Source organism: Apostichopus japonicus, chromosome 23 (assembly GCF_037975245.1).
Source record: "Apostichopus japonicus isolate 1M-3 chromosome 23, ASM3797524v1, whole genome shotgun sequence".
Classification (NCBI taxonomy): Eukaryota; Metazoa; Echinodermata; class Holothuroidea; order Aspidochirotida; family Stichopodidae; genus Apostichopus; species Apostichopus japonicus.
Genome location: NC_092583.1, coordinates 8,810,451 through 8,826,356, shown reverse-complemented (window position 1 = coordinate 8,826,356; position 15,906 = coordinate 8,810,451). Strand labels below are relative to the sequence as shown.

Genomic DNA, 15,906 nt, shown 5'->3' with positions numbered 1-15,906 from the left:
TACATTTTTACAACTGCAGTGTTTAACCTTATACCCAACTACTGTACCACGGTACATGTGCTGCGAATTTGCCCAGGTACCTTCCCAACAACTGTGAGCTCATCCCCTGTGTAACACCTTTTTTTCAGGTTTTTTTTTTTTCACTATACGGTCAAGTGAATAAGTTGTACATTGAGTATAAACTCAATAAATTACAACTTCTACATTGTGATCGACAGTTCGTAAGTTAAGGTTTGAGAGTTTGCTCCCAAATCTGACTAGGAATTTGTATCGCACAAATCGGCACAATGTGCGATGCTGATTTGGAAACGTCTCGCAAGTTTGTCGTTTTGGATCGCATTTTGCGATGCGATACCGGAAAAATCGAACACTGGTCACAGCATAATTTCACACGTAAATAATGAATGTCTTTACTTCCCTCGTTAGCTTTGCTTGTAGCAGGTAGTTTGCTGCAACTCCCATGTTGGGGGAATCTTTAAATGATCAGCATTAGTGGGGATTTCAACGTTATTGTTTTGAAGGCTAAAGCCAGAATTTGCATCTAATAAACCATTGTACTCTGTGTACCTCAAACCATTTAACATCATAATAGACATAAGGAGTGGAAATCTTTACAATACTTCAGAAATGTAACTACCAAAATGTGATCTATTAAACAGAAAATATGTAATTCGTTCCAAAGAGGAAACAGACACAAAGAATTTGAAAAGAGTACTGTATTTTATTTTTCTTTGTCAATATCGTCATTTCTCGTTTCTCACAAACAGCCACGTATGGGATTCTGTACAAATAATTTCATGTGAATGTGTTCAAAATAACATATCTTTGATAACTATGGGAATAATCTGTCCAATATTAAACTAGAGAGAAATAAGTTAAGCTACATTCCTTCTGTTTATTTAATACATATATACTCTATTTTCTTTATTTTATTCTTTTTCCACCGTCTTTTCACGCTGCGTTTTGGTTCCAAAAGTTAACCTTTCAAAAGCAACAATCTTCGATGCATATGGAACTGATATATAGTACTTTATACTGGGCTTCCTCCTCCATGACGTCCACGTTTATTTAAACAATTTTCATTTTTGTACAATAGCATGAGAGATGACAAAATATTTCAGTCATGTAAAATTGTGACAGCTGCTTAAGAGAGCCACGAGTATTGAAAAATATTGACTTCCATCCTGCTTTTTAAGGAGAAAGGTCGTCAAAATCAGCCACAAGCAATTTCTACACCACTTTTGAGATCTTTGTGACACAAACTATCTTACAAGAAAACACGAAATGGCAGCTTCGATGTCTTCCAAGTTCCTTTCAAATTTCATTTTCTACCAAATCAAGGATGTTACGTGCTCGATGTCAATCAACAAAACAAATCTTTGGGTGACCTTGTTAAAATGCGGTGGAAATCATCTAACGATGTCCGTATAAAGACGGATTCTCGATAAAGCCTTTTTTTAGATGCTTATAAGTCTGAAATATGAGATGAAACCTGTCAGCCATTCCTTTCTTCAAAGCTTGCAAAAAATCTTGACAGAGCGATTCCATCGTAAAAGCAGTTCACAATTATGATCACATTTGGCAGTGGTTCGCTTTCCAAAAGGCACACAAAGCTCACTTATTTTGACTGGCAACAATTAAAACAATTAAAACACTGAGAAATTTCGTCAGCCTCCCCCTCCCACCCCCCCCCCAGCAGAAAAAAAAGGAGAGAGAAAAATGCAGTCATAATTTAATCTTTGTCAATATGGCAAGAAATTGATATTAAAATTTTAGAATTTACAGTGATGGCAAGTTGATCGTTGTAGGTACTATGACAGTGGCTGAAGGAATCTGAAAGAGATAAGAGTGAGAACTGACATTAAACGATTTCTAGATCTCTAAAAAAAAAAAAAAAAAAATTATATATTACAAAGAAATTGATACAAATGTTCAGCTTCAGGAGGTGAAAACCACATCATAAGAGCATGTTTATCTCCATGATACACACATTAAAAAAAAAAATGTGGTAACTTCCAAAAAAAATCCTGGCAACATCAGACAAAATGAGTAGAACCACCACAAAGTATTTTTGCTGAACAATCCTCCATATTTCTTTAACTGTTTGACAAATGGCTCTTTCCAGACAAGGAAAGAGAAAATTCTTTCCACAAGATCGGCATTTATATGTTTTCAAGTGGTTTGGATTAGTGCATAATTCATCTCTGCTTTGAGGCTGCCAATATCTACAAACTTATTTCAAATCTAATTGAAAAGGAATGCACAGAACTACATTTTTACATTTGATAAGTCATCATGAATTATTATACATGTAGTATCATGAATTCCTGTAAACTAACAAATAGCTAACCCAATTCATAAAGCATCTTGGCCGAGAAAACAACCCTAGAAGTACTTTACACAACATCCTTTCAAAGTAAACCACTTCTTAGAAGAATAAAGATGCATTTTTCTGCTCAAATCAGTTACATTTGTCAGAACCTGCTGAGAGCTATCTAAAATGCTTAAATCAAGATGGAGTCCCCTGAAAGCATAGTATATTCTTTTGATCTAATAATATATTTTAAAACATCTTTCCTGTTAAATATCTCTGATATGTCACAACATCACCTGTATTAAACACAGCTTTTTTTTCATCCCAACAGCCTGTTATCAAACATAGTTCATTTTAGATCTCTATGACATGTCAAACACCACCTACTACATAGCACCCCTCAATCTTCAAAACATGATTTAATTGTTTCTAACATATCACAACATCACCTGTATTAAACACAGCTTTTTTTTCATCCCAACAGCCTGTTATCAAACATAGTTCATTTTAGATCTCTATGACATGTCAAAACACCACCTGCTACATAGCACCCCCTAAATCTTCAAAACATGATTTAATTGTTTCTGACAAGTCACAACATCACCTGTATCATAACATTTGTAAATCTAAAAAAAAAAAATTAAAAAATGACAAAATATTCAGCCAGGTACTGTAGCATTCTTTGACCTCTACTATAAAAATTGAAACCAATTTGCGCAACATTAGATCTGTATGACACATAACAAGTCCATCATCTGCAACTAATAGCTACAAAGCCAACAGAGTGAAGTCAAATTCTATTAGAGTGTAAAATATTTCTAATTCTATTATATACTATAAAGTCTTATTCTATTATACTATACAAATTGTAACTAATTTGCACAACATTAGATCTGTATGGCACAAAACAAGTCCATCTTCTGCAACTAATAACTACAAAAGCCAACAGAGTGAAGTCTAATTCTGAGTCACAAACTCACAATCAGTATTGTTTGTCACAGATTTGTTAAATTAGTAACCTTGCCATTCCATCTGGCTAGACTACATCAGCCTACAGGATTAGGTAGTATTTTAAATACATTTTATCTCGATACAATATCACTTAGCCCTGACTTTATCTCTGACTGCCTTCTCAGCTGTTGAAGTTCTCACCGTATGGAGTAACAGACTAGTCCACATGATGGTTGTGTGTGAAATGAAAGGTGACAATTTCCTGTCTATAGCTCATTAAATCATTAAGGTCTTTCAAAGCAGATTATTGACTTTTAATTGGAAGATTTTTTTTTCATTTTGCATGTCTAAATTCTTAACTAATTTATAACCAGTTCATCTTTACACTTAATAAAACAAAGAAAGAGAAAGTGTATTGAGTCTGAAATAAAATGTGGACAAAACTATTGACCATATATCTGATAATGAAAGAGCTGAAAGTCGTTGTAGATGACTCACTATGAACTGAATACATCCGGTCTGATATTTGGTGACTCAGTCTTTTAGTGTCAAAAAACTTGCTCACTAGATGATCTTTATCACTCTAAAGATTGTAAAATTGTACCAACCTAAATTAAATGATCAGATTGAAACATTTTCAGAATTTTATATAAAATTTGTTTTTTGAGATATTTTCTAAACTACCCTTTGTAATTAATTCCTTGTGGAAGAAATGAGGTTCCGTATTCAAAGGGATATCCCTAAATACGAAAATCTTACTCTAAAGTAGGTCAAGAAACATTTGTGAGTAAACTTTTCTCATCAGTCATCACACATAGAGACTTAAGCACAGAGCTCTATTGTTTATTGCAGTTAACAGATTCTAACAAACCCTCCGAGACAATCTAATCAAATTAACAGAACTTGATATCTGAGGCATGCCAGTGCGATGGCATGTCATCCTACGCCTAAACAAGACTGTGAGACTGATAGTGAATTTGTTTATTTTTTATTTTATTTTTTATAAATGTAACAAAAATATATCATAGCATCAGAGCTCACACTGACTTGAGTGACTCTCCCGAGATACATAGGTCAAGGTCAAGTATTGTTAGCAATGAAAGCTCCAAAAACTGAGACCGTTTTTCTGTTATTTTTTTGGAAGAGGTTATATACTAACAGAGATATACTTACTACATCATCTCAGAACCAAATTCACTTGGAACAGTTGAGGCTTGTGTTAGAAATGTGGACACTGTAGAACCAGTGCAGTCGTGCGGGGTACTGTATGAGGCCATGATGTTATATGACGGACAAGGTCTTATGGTGCCGCTGTGACACGCTTCGCAGGCGTGTCGGCGTCCACTGAAGGATTGTCCAGGGGTACGCTGAGGGCGACTAGTCGGCATTGGCCCTACCACACTAGGTCTCACCTGGCGGAACAAAAACATATCGACCAAAGGTCGGCGCACTTTTAAATGACATTGAATGCAATCGTAAACAGCCCCTGAATTTTATACATCTGGCTGATAGTTGAGTTCCAAAGTCCTCTTCTTTGTAACTACTTTCCTCAGCGTGAAGTTTTAATCAAAAGGACACGCCGACATTAAGATACTTTATGTGTAGTTTAATTACTTTCTTTTTCACTGAAGGATGATTTGCAACATATTCTGCATGTACATCAGGGACTTTCAATAGTTGAATATTCATTAGCTAGGCTATGGAAGGCCAAAAAGTCAATGACAAACTCTTAAATGTTCGGGTAGTCTTGTAAAAAGAACAGAAACATCTACATATAAACAAAACATCTATCAAGAATCAAAATGCACGTTTGGTTAACGAGTTAACGATTGCATCTGGCAAAAACCAAGGTTACAAGTAGTGATGTTATCGAGGCAGATGAGAAGAGTTGAGAAAGCCTTGGTTGGAATGTATAAGAGTCTACAAGGACTTGAAAGGATATTCCAGAGGCTGAGGTTGATTGCTTGATAAAAGTGCAGGAAACTATCTCAATCTGTACATTAAGCATCAGATCTTCATATCGTTTCGTATGACAAAGATAGGAATTTTTCAAATTTTGTGGTATCTCTTCATATCGTTTTTTTGTATGACGAAGATGGGAATTTTTCAAATTTTGGTGGTATTTTGTGATTGCATCTGGCAACAGCAAAATGAATGCATGTCATTAGGGCAGTTTAGCTTTAAAAAAAATCATTTCTCATTATTTTATATATATTTTTTTTTTTTCTCATTAGTTTTTATTTTCATTTCTCATTATAATGATTAACTCATAAACCCACAGAGGAAAGTATTATTTGAACGAAAAAGTTGCATTTTGATGAAATTCTAAACACAGAGAACCTTGACAGCTAAGTCAGCATTCCCAAATGCATCAGGTTTCAAGGATTAATCAAGAAGAAATTTACAACAGGAATAAAGTAAAACAGGACGAGTAAAGGTTTCGATCAACATTTGAAATACCATTATGACGTCACAGACCACCTACTGTTATCTACTCCAGGGAAAAATTGAAGGTTTTGCCAACCAATGTAGGTAGGTTCCATTCAATCAACCATAACTTGAGTTAGGAAAAAGATGTTGAGAAAGGGTTTTTTCAACTAACAGTGTCAATTTTTTTTCCTTTTTCCATGAAAGTGTTTATTTGTCTGCCACCGGATATCTCATGAATCCCGAAACAAACAAAGTAGTTACTTTTTATTTCAAATGATAAAATGAAATTTAAAAATTTCATAATTTTCAACTCAGTTTTGGAATGTGGTTAAAATCAATACCCACTGCTGTTTCCGGTATAAGCTAAAGGGCACCAGTGGTTCAAATTGTTTCAAATAACCAGCCTGTGTGTAAAAAACATAGCATAACAGGAGATGATGACCACTCAATAGGTGTCAAATATTCTGCCACTGGACTATTTCTTAAAAGATAAACCTGAAATATTCTACCACTGGACTACTGTATTTCTTAAAAGAAAAAACCGGACAACTTTTACCAAAACTGATGTCCACAGATATCAACTCACCATTTCACCGCAGGAATAGCAAGGTGAGAACCTGGTTGACTGTGCACGACCGTAAAAGACGTTACCGCAAGGGCAAACAAATTTACCCCAGCCGAACATCTGATCTAATGGAATGGGATTATAGCAAACATTGCACTTAGGGCAGCTGAAAATAGAAAAGGAAATAAACTGTCAATATGGTTGAGTTTATTCGGGGTTACGTTCGGTCTGGCAGAGAGTGGCCAGCTTTAAACGACCCTTTGTGGTGTTTAATAATTTGTTTTGTTTTCTATTGTTCAACACAAACAATAAACTGTTGTTAACTCTTAAGAGAACAAAACTCAAAAGCAAAACTAAAATATTATCAGCCAATCAGAGCCCAGTATTACTTTTTGAGCTGTGTCTCGCATACAAAAAGTAACTGGAATAAAAAATATTTCATCACAAGTGTTATGTCAATAAACCCAACCTAGAGCCTAGAGGTCTGCAATAAAACATGGCACATAGTTAGAAGGTGACTGATAAAAGAAACTGATACAAAATTATTGTAACTTTTAAAACAAAAGCAAACTGATGATGCTTATGATGCCTATCATACTCACTGACTAACAGGCTTGTATGTAAATACTTTGCGCCACCACACGTGTTTACACTTGCTGCACCCAAACTGCCTGGTTTCCGTGAGGGATGCATTAAATCTGGTCAAGTTCTCCAAGGTGAGCGGAGTGACACCATCGATGGGTTCTGCATCTGCTTGCTGTCCCTGCAAGAGAGAGTTTTACGACCAGAGAAAAAATACTGAAATTTCTTCCATTTAGAGAAAGGTTAAGAGCAGTTTTGTTGAGTATTTCAGTGGATGGTGTTCTGACAGTCAATTAGATAAACATTTCCTAAAGCAATTTTAATAGTTACAAACAATTTTAGTTGAGTGTTAGCTCAGTGGTTAATGCCGGTGCCTTCCAATCATAAGGTCCCGAGTTTGAGTCACCCCAAGATTAATGTATGTCGTCCAGTTACAGAGTTGTTGAAAATTGACAATTCATAATCATGGACATTAAATATGAATGTAAGAGACTGACTTCGGTCAGCTTGCGGCTTTGATAAGCCAATGAGGCTTCTTCGCGAGTACCTGCTTGCAGGAAGATCTAAAATACATACATACATAAGGCACTGAAGCAACAACAGGGTTTGAGAACAGAACTGACTGAACTGTTTGCTAACATAAAGAGCCAGGATATTTATTATATTTCATTTGTGATGGCATTCCAAGGAACTACCATCACTATCTAAACACCGATACAAAAACTGAAAAGATAATACAACCAACAGGTAACGATTCAACGTCTAGGAATGACACAAAATTGATATATTTTCAGTTTTTAAGGCCAGATTATAGAAACTATGTTAAAATCATATGTCATTTCTGTAAAGAGTAGAGTATTATGCAACAAGTTAATAATGTGCTGAAGTAAACATTACAAATAAAGTCATTAATCATTTAGAGTGGAATTGCTTTGATGACTGGAAACAAACATTAGAGCAGCTGGTCACAGTTGTGGCGATAATCTCTTCTTGCCATGAAATATTGCCTCACACGCTCAACAATAGATACATTGTCTTGTCTTAACTTGTATTGTCTATTCTTCTGTATTGTCTATTGTCTTGTATTGTCTTTTTGTATTGTCTATTCTTCTGTATTGTCTATTGTCTGTTGTCTTCTTGTATTGTCTTCTGTATTGTCTATTGTCTTGTATTGTCTATTCTTCTAATACTGTCTTCTCAACGTCAAAACAGAATTTAAAAATCCTTTTGAAAACCTGTTAGAAATATCGATAGCACCTGCAGTCTGTTCATTGCAACATTTGTATTGGCCACCATATACTGTACCTCATGGAGTAATTTTAGAGTTTAAATGTTGATAAATATACCAGTTTGATAGGCTCTGAATCTTGGCTCATTATAATATACTACATTGTCCATGAGTAAGTACAAAAATTCAACTGTCTATTCACTTACATAGCAAATTGCCATATTCTCTAGATACATCTAATACTGGGGTAAGTTACTCTCTGTACATATTCTCTAGATACATTTAATACTGGGGTAAGTTACTCTCTGTACACATTCTCTATACATTTAATACTAGGCAAGTTACTCTCTGTACATACAGTATTCTCTAAACATTTAATACTGGGTAAGTTACTCCCTGTACTTGCATCATACGAGAGTCTACGCTGACGCTATCGTTGCCATATGATCTGCATTTTGTCGTGTAACTCTTCTGACAGAAAGCTTACCCCAGTTAGTCGATACTCCATTAGTGATCTTGCTCGGTTTATCCTCGATAGCGTCCCCCTGAAGCTGCAGCGGACCGTGCCATTGGCAGTTATTTCAAATGTGATGGACACAGAATCATTCTCCTCACGTTCTATTGCTTTGGAAACAGAATAAATCTACAGGGAGACATACAGAGAAAAAAAATCAGTTATGACTGGTCATGATTGTATGACACATGATTCCACAGAAATGACAGGTTGAAGAATGTTCCTTTTTTTTTACACGGTCATTTTATGGCAATATGACTGCAATTCTTTGTCTTTCTTGGGTAAAATGGGTGGGTGCTTTGATGCAAAAGGATTCTACATTTTGCAACTTTCGAAACAATGTTGAACTTTCGACTGTTAAGGTTGTGCCGCACAAACACGTTATACATGTATGTACTGTTCACATATCATTTTGGGGGGCAGGGGGTGTTAATCCCCACTGATTTTATTCTAGTCGTTAAGACCCCTCCCCACACAAGAAAATGTTGCACAATCTTGTTACAATGCTCATTAGCATGATCGTTACACTCCGTTCTTCATATTGATAAATTTTTGGCTTAAATTCTGACGTTTACAATACTTATTTCAAATGAAATTATAATTTCCTTGAAAGTATAAATGAAAAGATCACATCCTACCCTTCTATTATTGCACACTGGTTCATCTGTTTTAAACCTCCCTAGTAAACTCTCTTCTGAGATGTAAAGTGTCTGTTGGAAGTGAAAGGAAAATGACAGTATTATAATGGTACAGTTTGGACCTTTCATACAAACTTTAGTCAACAATAAAAAGGGAAATTTGTGAAATTGGAATTATAACCAATTTTTCATGTTTCATTTCTGATACAGTACAGACCTTTAAAAGCAATGCACCATCTTCCTCTAAAATATTGATTTCATGGTAATTTCTAAGCATAACGTGGCTTATATGATCTTTCAAAAAGACAAAACCACATGATACAGCCTCTCGATGTTACATCTTGAACAATGTGTGCCATCTTGTTTGGGAGGAAAACAAACCTCTGCACATAAGATGCTAACTGCATCGTGAGATTCCAATTTATATCCAACATTTGCCCTACAATTTTCTGTGCAAGGTAACACCCATTTTGACAGCAAATCTCCTTTCACACTGTAGGGCATTAATACATCCACTCAGCATGGACACATGTTTGACCTGTAGGCATTTCTCATATACAAATTTGGAAACAAATTAAACAACTGTGCAGTGCCAAGTGTAAGGTTGCTGTAACCAGGGAAGTCTGAGAATAAAACAACACTGAATATTTCACTTATATACTATCAATGTATTGCACTTTGTACTTGGCATAAAAAGTTCAGTTTCTTCATGTTCAAGGAAATTTACAGCACTTTCAGGCAGAAAGACCCATTTCATGATATAATTTTCACTTCCAGTTGAAATTTGCAGGGCTTCATATACTTCCAGAGTAAACATGATATTATTAAGTTGTAGCCTAATCATAATCCTGCAAGATAATTGTCCAGGGGCCACCTCTAGTAGTTTATAGTGCTACTGCTACTGTTACACCTACAACGAATTGCCTAACATGTAACATATGTTCAATGTGTGTACTTATGGATCTCAACTTGGCCTAAGGTAGACAACAAACTAGATCAAGGATTGATATTAGCTTACATATTTCTAAATAATTACAGCTTAACAACCTTATACAGTGTTACGTCAGGTAAAATAAATGAGTCATAAGTTAAATTAAAGCAAAACCTCGTACATGTTCTTCACTCATTTTGAAATTCGATGAAATTTGAATACCGCAGAGTCCGCCGCTTGCCGGTTGTTGCTCACAGAGTGTTTATACAGCTGTAGCTGTACGTTTGACAATCCAAATGTCATGTTTTGAAAATGGATAGAACGAAGTGACACGCACTCACGCCGTTACAACGTAGAGGGCGCAACCTAATTTATAATAACTGTATTCCTCAACTATGACGTGCGACCCAAACTTTGGACGCAAATATTTTTCGATGGGTTTCATTGATCCTTTCTAACCTATTGCACACAGTGTACCACGCGGATTTTTTTTGCTGTATATTACGCTTGTAATCAGTAAGAATAGTAGAAAACAAGCAGTATTATATTACTGGATTTTATGCTAAATGTTCATATCAAGTGAGCATCGATTGTGGTGGGTCGTGGCTCAGCTCTCAAGCAAGCTCCTGGGAAGTAGGCTTAGGTCTAAACGTTTACTGATCGTCTTTAATTTAAAGGATGTGAAGACTCGCGCAAAAAGAAACGTCTAATGCCGGTAAATTTGACCTAGTTTCGAATAAGGTGTAACAGAAGTGTTAAACACCACCATCGATCCCAGAAAATACACACACAGCTTGCTACCCTCGGTAATTATACACTAGTGTACAGTCAGTACATACAGCTGCGGTCAATACAGTGGCGGCGGAACCGGGGGGGCTTGGGGGGCTCAGCCCCCCAATAAAAAAGTTGAGGGGGCAAATGCATGATAAGCCCCCCAATATTTACCAAGGCTCCGAAACGTACATCTGCCCATTTTTCAATGCATACTTGTCGATCTGTCCGATGCACACGTATACTCTATAGGTGTAATAATTTAAGTAATTGCTGGGGGACCCTCGGCCCGTCCCTTGGCTATAGACCACATTGTCACCCCAACCGCGTCTTCACGCCCCGTGAAAAGTGGAAGCAGTGAGTGTGAGTACCGGTGAGCGTAACACAACTTCGTCTTAGGCCAATGACTTGCCTCATTTCAGCCAGTTCTCCAACATCCCCTTACTTAGTGGCGGATCGAGCGTCCATATATACAGTCAGGGGCGGATGCCCCCCCCCCCCCTGACGGACTCAAATGGACTGCTGGCGCCCTTTTCAGCTTTTCACTACTTTTTACTTATTCGCGATTTTTGACTATTTTATTGCGCTCTCATATACCTATTGACATTTGTCATATTCTGTCGGTGTATTTTCCGACAAAATGGCGACGACACCTATTTATTCTCCGTTTATCTGCAAATTAGCAAGGCCCCGGAAAGGGTCATTTCCTGCAATCTCGGGAGTATCTTTACTCAAAAGTTTTCTGTACGCTCCGCGCCAACCTGTGGTGGCGCTCCGCTTAGATAGTGTCGAAAGCGCCCCTACAGACCATTCTTGCCCCCCCCCCCCGACCAATACCCCTAGCCCCGCCACTGCCCTTACTACACTCAAAAACGTCTTTGCGAGTACACTAAAAGTAATAGCAACTCTCTTAAAACACCATCGAATATACAAATTACAATGTTTTTACAGACTTAACGTGCAATCTGAGAAATTGCAGACTTGAGACACATATTTTAGGGCCAGGTATTCGCAGCATAAAACACTCGGGAAGTGCCGTTTCCGGCCATCTGGGGGTTTGAAAAAACCCAAAATTTTCTTGTACGCTCCGCGCCAACCGATGGTGGCGCTCCGCTTAGATAGTCTCCACACATTAGCCCCCCCCCCCCAATAATTTTTCCGTTCCGCCGCGCCTGGGTCAATACCCACAGCACAGTATACAAACGATACAGCGATGGACATCTCAGGTCCAGCTAAAGATAACAAGGTATCAAGTTTCATTACTGTCTGAATTTTGTAGCGACACGAACAAAACGTCACTTGCAAGCAACAGAAAGTTAACTTTTTCAGGTGGCCGCACGCGGTTTTATGGCAAGCCGTTTTAACATTTACCTCGCAATTCGACTTAAGTCGAATACATTTCACTTAAGTGGCATTCAATTTCACTCAAGCAGAATACTATTTAACTTAAGTGGAATTCTATTTCACTTAAGTGGAATACCATTCCACTTAAGCTTAATTGTATTTTACTTAAGCTGAATTCATCAACTTGTCACTGCATTTTACTTAAGCTAAATTCTATTTCACTTAAGTTGAATTGCATTCTATACAATTCCACTTAAGTGGAATGTCCTGTCTATTTCACTTAAGTGAAATTGTATTTCACTTAAGTAGAATTCTATTTCACTTCAGTGAAATGTGATTGGATAGTCTATTTCACTTAAGTGGAATGTGATTGGCTAGTCTATTCCACTTAAGTGGAACGTGATTGGCTAGTACCTTTAACGTCAAACTTTGCCCATGCCTTTGCGCGCCATTACAAACAGCTTACCGCGATACGTGTACGTACGTACGTGGTGTCGATATATGCACAATGAATATCGGATGTCCATCGGGATCCAGCTAGCACTTAACATCCGTGCAAGGTGTGTACGTACGTACCTGACCTGTACCTGACGAATACCCAAGGGCGTAGGAACCGGAGGGCTTCCGCCCCCCAGTGAAAAATATGGGGGGCGGAAGTATCATTCCGCCCCCCCCCCCCCCCGCTCCGCAAGTCAGAAAACCCCTTTTTCATTTCCAAATGAGAAAAAAATCTCATTTGGAGCACCAAATTGCATTTAAGGCCAGGTGAAAATGCAAAATTCTTTACAAAATGGAGTGGGAGTTGAAGTGTGCTATATTGCACCAAATTGCATCTGAGGCCACCTGGAAATGCAAAAAAATTCCAAAGGGGAGGGGGACACCCCCTCCCCAGGCCGGCCATCAGTCTTCAGCCCCCCCCCCCCCCACTCAAAAGTACCTTCCTACGCAACTGCGAATACCATTACCAAAATAAAGCCATGGCAAATACACTACAAGTGGTTGGAGCTACAGCCGAAAACGCATTGACAAGGGCAAGAGAACGTATTACTTCTCCGCAGCGTCTAGGTCTTAATATTCCATCCACAAGCAGATGGATGGAATATTTTATTTCGTGAAAAGTTTCACTATCTAAAAAGTTACGAATTCTGCCTATGTTACTTAAACAAAATGTAAGTCACCTCTATCAAGGGCGGCGAAACCGGGGGGCACAGGGGGCACGTGCCCCCCCCCCCCCCCCACTTTTCCTCAGGTTAAAAAATGTGCCCATTTTTCTACATAAAAATTGTAATCTTGATCACCTTATTAGGTCAGCGATCTAATCCTAATTTAGAACTATTAATGAATTACTGTGGGTCAAACTCAAAGCTATTTCGATTGGAAAAAATTGTAAGTATCTCTCCTGTCTGACCACAATGACATTCGCCTGGCATTTCCGAATGTTCTCTGCATAATACACGTATACCTACTGGCACCAATGAGCGCAGCCTCCGGAGTGAGATCCTTCTCCGTACAACGCCGGACAAAGACATACTTGCGAAGCACAATTGGTGAAAAACGGTATAATAATATGCTAATGCTTGATGTCCATAAAGTAAGAACGGACGGATTAGTTATACGGGACATCGCTAAAGAGTTTACAAAGCGAAACCCACGTCGAATGAAATATTTCGGGAAGTTTTATATGTTTACTACCACAAGGCTTGTAACCAGTGGCGGAGCGTCCATACAGTCAGGGGTGCGGGTGCCCCCCTGACGGACTCAAATGGACTGCTTGTGCCCTTTTCGGCTTTTTGCCACTTTTTACTTATTCGCGATTATTGACTTTTTTATTGCGCTCTCATCTACCTATTGACATTTGTCACGTTTTGTAGGTGTAATTTTCTGACAAAATGGCGATGACACCTATTTATTCTTCGTTTATCTGCAAATTAGCAAGGCCCGGAAAGGGTCATTTCCGGCGATCTAGGGAGTATCTTTACTCAAAAAGTGTCTGTACGCTCCGCGCCAACCTGTGGTGGCGCTCCGCTTAGATATGTGTCGAAAGCGCCCATGCAGACCATTCTCGACACCCTAATCAATACCCCTAGCTCCGCAACTGCTTCTAACATTCTGGTGAGTGCCATGATGCATATTCAATTTCAAAAAAAAAATTCTAATGCATTTCCAACAATGCATTGCTATATTACATTGTGACTTTTTAATAAACAGACGCCATTTATAGCCTACTATGAATAATGAGTATAGTTTTAATATCCCATAACCTACCCCATTGTTTCGTATTTTGACATATTTCATTTGCTTTCATGCATGTATCGATCGCGTGTGCAGGGACTTTATAAAGATTTCACCTCATTTTGTCTCGAAAGAAAACTTGTTCCTTGTTTCCCAATTTGCACATTGGATATTGCAGTGCTAGTATGCATTTTTTCCTTGAGGGTGGTGGGGGGCGTTGATGGAGTGATGTGTATACGCACATAGGCGTACGGGACCATTTCGGTTGGGGGGGGCAGAAAGTTTTGAGCCCGAAATTTCCCGTGACACTATTTAAGCGGAGCGCCACCATCTGTTGGCGCGTAGCGTACAAGAATTTTTTTGGCAAAATATGCCTCTCAGATTGCCGGAAATGGCACTTCTGAGGCCTTGCAAGTTGCATCTAAACATTCTATATTTTATAATCTCACTTTTAGAAATTTACACCTCCCAAAAAATTTGGTAAATTAGAAGGAGAAAAGATGGTAAACATCACTTTGACGGGGAAAACTAGAATATTTTTCAACTCCTATTTAGTTACGGTATTTATTATTTTAACACAGTACTCAGCTACCCCCAGAAAAAACATACATTGTTCAACAACACGTAGGCGGGATAAAAATGTCGCTGTGTCGGGTGAGACTGCAATTTGTCTCACAAAAAAGTATAAAAAATAACAAAGAATATGATAAACCTGTACTTTTAGGCTTGTAGGCACTCCCCCCCCCCCCCCCCCATCCATGAAAAAGAAAATGTTTCTTATATACACTCATGTCTGGGATGTCCAGATATACAGTTGACTAGTTAGAAGGAAAAAAATGTTTACTGCGGGGTTTTTTTCATTTCAGAGACTGCTAATCTCCTTGCATGCTTGTCACCACGATTGTGAGCGGCGTTCCCTGTTAACAATTTTGGGCGATAGTGCAAAAAGCTTGGTATCCCAGATGAGATGCGCTTACGGTGGTGTTACACGGAAAAATTCGGGCATCATGAAGCTAAATTAAGAAAATCATTAGGCCTATATTAATATTAATGTCACAAACCAAATAACACAGAACGCTCTCCACGGAATTTTCGGGCAAAAATACGGAAAAGATTCGGACAAGCTACTACATATTTATATATATTTTTTTTTCTCCTCTTAGGCTGCCCGAATTTTTCAGGACTTTTGCCCGAATTTCTTGTCCTCTGGAAGTTTGGGGGGCAATCTGCCTCCCCCCTGCCCCCGCCTCGTACGCCTATGTATACGCAAATAAGATAATACAATAAGAGTTATAAAGGGTACTAAATATCAGGCTGCATCAGTCCAATCGAATTTCTGCAAAGTGCCCTTCGACGTCGGTCCCCCCCCCCCAGATTAAAAGTGCTTCCGCCGCCCTTGGCCTCTA

At 38.2% G+C, this 15,906-nt stretch overlaps 1 protein-coding gene across 1 annotated transcript; it reads right to left on the bottom strand.

The window, feature by feature from the left end:
- Window positions 1-701: 701 nt before the first annotated feature.
- LOC139964681 (shiftless antiviral inhibitor of ribosomal frameshifting protein homolog) lies at window positions 702-10,485 on the bottom strand. The gene is made up of 7 exons (XM_071966506.1): window positions 10,335-10,485; window positions 9,223-9,294; window positions 8,558-8,713; window positions 6,863-7,023; window positions 6,282-6,426; window positions 4,439-4,677; window positions 702-1,833 (listed from the first exon to the last, which is right to left on the bottom strand). Coding segments are annotated over exons 1-7 (789 nt in total). The 5' UTR covers window positions 10,350-10,485; the 3' UTR covers window positions 702-1,832.
- Window positions 10,486-15,906: the final 5,421 nt, after the last annotated feature.